General features: G+C 37.1%; 1 protein-coding gene across 1 annotated transcript; it reads left to right on the top strand.

Annotated features, from left to right (window-relative positions):
- Positions 1 to 3,674: 3,674 nt before the first annotated feature.
- Positions 3,675 to 6,082, top strand: LOC141326065 (uncharacterized). The gene is made up of 2 exons (XM_073834765.1): positions 3,675 to 3,692; positions 5,294 to 6,082. Exons 1-2 carry the CDS (start codon positions 3,675 to 3,677, stop codon positions 6,080 to 6,082), a joined length of 807 nt encoding a protein of 268 aa, XP_073690866.1.
- Positions 6,083 to 6,651: the final 569 nt, after the last annotated feature.

Here is a 6,651-nt window from a genome sequence, read left to right as displayed (position 1 = left end):
AAGAGATGATGGGGGGGGGGGGGGGGTGTATTAGATGAACAGATTTGCCTCTTTAAAAGATAGTGATGTTCTTAAACTTAGATTGTTAAATCAGTTTCATTTAACCAGAGTTCTAAAAATATAAGAGGCTAATGTGTTTGAACTTTAACAAAATTATAAATGTTAAACTATTTTGTGTGCTAATTAGTGTACATTTGAATGTATTCTTTTAAAACAGAAAGACTGGTGGGTAAGAATGCAAAATCAAAGGAATAGTTCACTTAATTCCGCGTTACTGTTTTTAGACCTGACTTAATTGTGTTCTAATGTGTTCGCACAAATATTGTATACATAGACCATATAAACCACTGACTATAACATGGCCCAAAACATTCAAAATTCATCATTTGCTACACTGAAACTAGAAATTCATACATGTTTAAAATTGTGTGGGTGAATAAACAGTTGGTGAGCTATTCCTTCAGCACAAAAGTTGCAGTAATGTTGTTCAAGTAATAACTATTGTTATATACACACAAACCACTTGTTAAAAATTGAAAACTTTTAATAACACTTGTTGGTGTACACACATTGCTTATGTATTAGATGTTAGAAAAAAAGTGAAATACACAAGTTAACTACATGTTTAATGTTATTTTTTGTGTGTGCTTCAAAAATAAACTCTTGTTTTCAAGTATTAACATAAATGTGCATGTTTACCCATTGTACAGAATGTGCAAAACGGATTAAGTTAATCTCTCAGTGAACTGTACAGTGCTAAGATATATGTCCACTCCAAAAGACTCTGAATGTTGCATTGGATCAATGGTTCTTTGAAGTTCTGCTATTTCATTTTCTGTTAAGGGAATGTTAAGAACAGGAACATGCACCCCACGGTCTGGGTCCTCAGGGTACCCGCTGTCCTCCCAGTCAATGTTTGGTATGGCAACATCCTGAAGAAAACAAATTGATTAGATAATTTGTGTGATCGGTGGTTTTATTTACATTTTTAACTTTTGCCTTTATCTTATGTGGATGCCAAATTTACCTCTGGCTCCAAAACTGGATTCTGGAACTGGCCCACTTGCCACAGCTGATTGGGTGTCAAACTGTGTTCTGTCCTTATGGGATGGTTGTCCCAGGCATCATGAAAGGCATCCAAGCTGGCCTGGATGCGTGGCAGGAATACATATTGGCAGCAGAATAAATGCAAAGAGTTGCTAATATCCAGCAAGTGATTGTCCTCCAATGTGTGCAGAATGTTGTAGTAGGTACTCGTTACTCCTATGAAAACATCACGCCAGAGGCGTTCAATTCTGCATATAAAAAAAGAGAAATGAATGTATAGCCCAATAGAATCAGCAATGTCCATGAGAAACAAGCTGAAAAAAAAAAATTGTAAAAAACAAACACTTTTTCAATGAAAGTGACATACATACCAATCATTTGCTAATTGTACTCCCTAATTCTATTGTCAGCCATACATTTTGGGTTGGCCAAGACCAGGGGTGGCAAACTCTGGTTCTAGAGAGTTCAGCTCCAAACCTAAATAAAACTCGCCTGCCAGTAGCTTTCTAGTAACCCTTCAGACCTTGATTAGCTTGTTCAGGTGGGTTTGATTAGGGTTGAAGCAAAACTCTGCAGGGCCTTTTTCTCCAGGACCAACATTTGCCACCCCTGGCTTAGACCCTAACATCAAATAAGTAATAGATGCCTTAAAAGTGCTTGAACCCCAGCCCAGTAATTGCTGCTTGCAGCTATATTTGCGTTTGTTTCTGTACTTTTACCTGTTAGAGACACTCTCTACTACTTCAGACACTAATGTCGTAGGTCAAATGATAACATAAAAATATACATCCAGATTACAAACATAGCACAGAATTTTGATTATATATGTGGTCAGTTAAAAGGAAGTGAAATTAATTAGGTGATCAATGATATGCATGAAGTGAAATTACCTTTGATTGTGCACACTTTTACCAGCAATGAAGCTGTTGTCTTCAGTGCCACGAATTGAAAACATTAGTTCTGCAATTCCCACATTTTCACCTCCATGATCACCTCTCACTCTACCAAAAAAAACAAAACAAAAAAAAAAACAACAACAACTACTTCACATCATGTTGGGTTGCAAACACACACAATTAACCCTTATCTAAATTATAATTTATGGACAACTTTAGCAGGTTATAAAGAGAAGTACAAAAACAAACCAACAAAAAATTAAGCAATAAAATAAACATTTTGCAATTTAATTCTAATACCTCTGGGGAAACCCGTGTATATTCACAGCTTCTCTGAAAAAGGCCAAATGGGTGTCGGAGCGGTTGTTGTTTGAAATGTTCAGGTACATAATCTGTAGAATATATACAAACACATTTGTATGGGCTGAAAATACACAGTAGTGAAAAAGCAATTGTCAGATAAACGTACAAATGCAAATATAACCGCAAGCTGCGATTACTGGGGTTCAGGCACTTTAAGGCATCTATTGCTTCTATTCTGTTAGGGTCTAGACCAAAAATGTATGGCTGACACTAGAACAAATTCATGATGCAGATACATTTATGCACATTCTGTTGTAAGATATATGTTTTTGAAAAATGATTGGTAACTACATTAGAGAGTAGAATGAGCCAATGAGTGGTTCTCTACTGCCATCTAGTGGTTCTAATGGCAGCTGTATGTCACTTTCATTTAAAAGGCATTTATCTATCACCAGAAATCTCCAGTAAAGCAGAGATCACTTTCCATCACTATCTGTGTGCCATACAGTTTTTACCATACACTTTATGGGATGCCATAAACTCAAAAGCAGAAGAAACAACGTTTGGTGCATAGCCCCTAAAAAAATTACAATTAAAATAGGGTTTCAGCGCCACATGCTTGAACCCCTAATAAACATTTTAAACAAGTCTTACCTTTCTTGAATAACCATCTATTCCACCAAAGATGACCAAGTTGTATCTGTAAAAAAATAAATAAATAAATAAATAAATAATAATTTAAAAAATATATATTAAAAAAAAATATGTTAGGGATAACTTGCAGACATACCTGATGAGTTTATGGTTGGTGTCTATGTGCACCATGTACCTGGGGTAAGGAACAGAATATGCTCTACGTGCAACACACCGCAGGTTGGTCATCCTGGAGAGAACACCGACACTGTCTACACGATGCATGGATGCACACACTCTATCCCACTGTACGCGGTGCCCCTGTGCCAGTAGAGCCCCTCGAACCATACGATATCCTGCATCTGGCATGGAGTTCTTAATCTCTGTGACAAGGGCATCAAGCTCTTCATCTGTACATGTGCTGTATACAGCACTCACAGATAAATTGTTTTCAGCCATCCTCCTAAACAGCGTTGCACGAGACACACCAAGGATATCTGCAATAGACTTGACTGGCAGTCCAAGTTCTATAAGATGGGCAATTGTGGTAGTAGAAATTGAAATTCTTGGACGTCCACGTCCATGTCCTGTTTCCAGCTCCACTGTCATGGAAACCTCCTCCATATCCCTAAGACGCTGTATGAGGTTGCTTAGATCTGTAAGGGCTACCATGACTTCCTCTGGCATTTGAATTATTTCAGCAAGGGCGCTAATGAATACCAGTTCCTGTCTGCAAATAAACTGTAGGTAGTCAATGTTCAGTGGCTGTCTCTCCAAGACATGGATCAAACGATCATGAAGTCGTTGAAGAATGTACTGCTGGAGAGATTCCTTAAAAAAATAGAGTAGATATAGATGTGTTTCAATGTATAGGCAATATGGTATAGCACATTTCCACTTTAAACAAAAAGTTTTTTTGTTTGATCATTGTTTTTAAGTAGTGTCTATCAGTAAAGTACAAAATTCTTCACATATTTATTACTGTAAATGTAACTTCACACACACGGACCTGACAAACTACAACAAACACCAGTTTAGAAAGTCATAATGAATGATCTTTTCACCATACTCAAAATGTAAAGACAATAGTCAGTAACATGCTATTTTTTACTATCCTGACTGCAAGGTTTCTTTTTCAAATTAATAACTGTGATTGTCTTGGCAAACAAACGTACCGAGGTGATAAAGTGTCATGAAACAAAGTAATAACTCACACGTGCATCCCGTTCTTCGTTCGCCATGCCGAGTTGCTGACGTAAAGCTTCATTTCCGTTCTAATTAACTCAGATTGCGCAGAAGGTGTGCAAAGCTGGGCTCCTTGAGTCCTGCGCTCTCGGCGAGTTATGATTGGTTGAATGGTGAGCTGGCATCTGATTGGCTAAAGAGTACGAGTCACACAAGTGGGAGAAACAGGCTGCCAGGACAGTCTCAAAAATACACACACGCAAATCCAGGGTGATTCACACACGAATGACGATTCGTACATTCACAGTCACGATTTACTCGTGAATTTTAAAGATTCAAAACTTTTTGTACACAGTTGTACATTTGTGGATTGTGTTTTGCGTTTGTGACACGTATTTTATGAATATGTATTTTTATTTTGTGCACGTGAATTACGTTTCATGCATGTGAATTTGGTTACGCATGTGTGCATCGTATCTTTTGCGTGAATTATTAATGAGACTAATTTGCTTCCATAACTTACGATTGGAGTAACAGCTGTTGAAAATTCAGCTTTGTATCACAGGAATATTGTAATAACATTTTGCTGTATCATAGTTTTTTTCTGTATTTTTGATTAAATTAAAGCAGTCTTGATGACTTCTAAAAAAAACAACATTGGGATCAGTAAGACTTGTAAAGTCACCAAGGTTGAATTACTGAATAAGAACAGTAATATTATGAAATATTTTAACCATTTGTAATAACATTTTTTATTTGAATAAAAATGTAAAATGTAATTTATAATGGCAAAGCTGAATTTACATTATTATTCCAGTCTTCCAGATCATTCCGGAATCAATATGCTGATTTGCTGTTTAAGACACATTTCAGACTTCATCAGTGTTAAAAACAGTTGTGTACCATTATTTTTTCAGTATTCTTTGATTCTTTTACAAAGAAAAAAAAAAACAGCATTTAGCTGAAAAAGAGCTGAGCAAAAATACTTGGCAATAAAGGTCGATCTGACTTAGTCGGTGCAGAAATCAGCTGTTTTGTGCCATGAAACTGGTGTTAACTTGTATTTGACTCTTTTTCCCTTAGACCTGATGGGGCTGAAAGAGGAGAGTGAAGAACTGAATAAAATGGAGGATAAATATTACTATGAGGAACATGACGATTTCATAACTGGAGAAACTTCTGCTTGCTCACAGACTAAAAAGTCTTCCTCACGAAAAAGAGTTTGAAAGAATGGAACTAAAAAGGGTTTCACTTGCCAAGAGTGTGGCAAGACATTTGACCAAACTCGAACCCTTAACGTCCACATGAAAATCCACACTGGAGAGAAGCCTTACCTCTGCCAGCAGTGTGGAAAAACATTCTCTAAAAAAGAAGGCCTTACAGTCCACACGAGAACTCACACTGGAGAGAGGCCTTGCACTTGCCCTCACTGTGGACAGGGTTTTATACATAAAGGAAACCTAAACACTCATGTGCGATGTCATTCTGGAGAGAGTCCGTTCACCTGCCAACAGTGTGGAAAGAGCTTCTCACGCAAAGACAGCTTTAAGAATCACATGAGAATTCACACAGGAGAGAAACCGTATATTTGTGGTCAGTGTGGACATAGTTTCAGGTGTAAAATAACCCTTAATAAACACATGAAGATGCATTTAAGAGAGAACTCTTTTAGATGTCAGCAGTGTGGAGAGAGTTTCACAGACAAGAAATTGCTTAGGAATCATGTCAAATCTCACATTGGAGAAAATGCTTGCATGTGCCTCCACTGTGGAAGAACTTGCTCACACAAAGCAGTCCTCGAGGTTCACCTGCGAGCTCACACCGGAGAGAAACCGGCTTGTCCTCAGTGTGGGAAGAGTTTCACTGTTAAAGGAAACCTTAGGACTCACATGAGGATTCATACTGGAGAGAAACCATTCAAATGTCTTCAGTGTGAGAAGAGTTTCACATATAAAAGAGACCTGAAACTTCATTTGCAAACATATGGAAAGAAATGCTCTGGCCTTAGCCAGCTATGAGGTCACAGAGGTTTGGTCCTCTCTAAATGATTCATTTTCAGAAATAAAATTTCTCTGAATGACAAATTAGCTGTTTAAAACTCCTCATATGAGTGTCTCCATGTTGCCAGATCCAGCTATAATTAGCTTTCTTGGACTTGTCTTTCCTACTTAATTTGACATGTTTTAGTAAAGCGCAAAGATGCAGTTTAGGGCTAGCGATATTTTAATCTTGTTTACAAAAGATCTGAAGCAATTTTGCTTTAGTTTTTTGTTTTTTGTTGCCTAGGCTGGATTTAGCTGTTTTTGTTTTGTTTTGTTTTTTCACCAGGGATACCGAATGAAATAGCATAGACTTCTTCATGGCCAGTGTTTGCATACTGTTTTTTTTTTCACCCGGGATATCAGTTAAATTTTCACAAAATCTTGCTAAAAACATCCATAAGATCACTAGACAAAGTTATCATCTATATAGTGATAGTTATTAATGAAAACCTTAACAGTAATATGTATTGTTGCACGAATAATAATCATCTGATAACATTATCCACCCCTAACCTATATTAAAGTTTTACCACATTTTGGTACAC

Source organism: Garra rufa, chromosome 2 (assembly GCF_049309525.1).
Source record: "Garra rufa chromosome 2, GarRuf1.0, whole genome shotgun sequence".
NCBI lineage: Eukaryota > Metazoa > Chordata > Actinopteri > Cypriniformes > Cyprinidae > Garra > Garra rufa.
The sequence above is the reverse complement of the archived record's forward strand: the minus strand, read 5'-3'. Positions and strand labels throughout refer to the sequence as shown.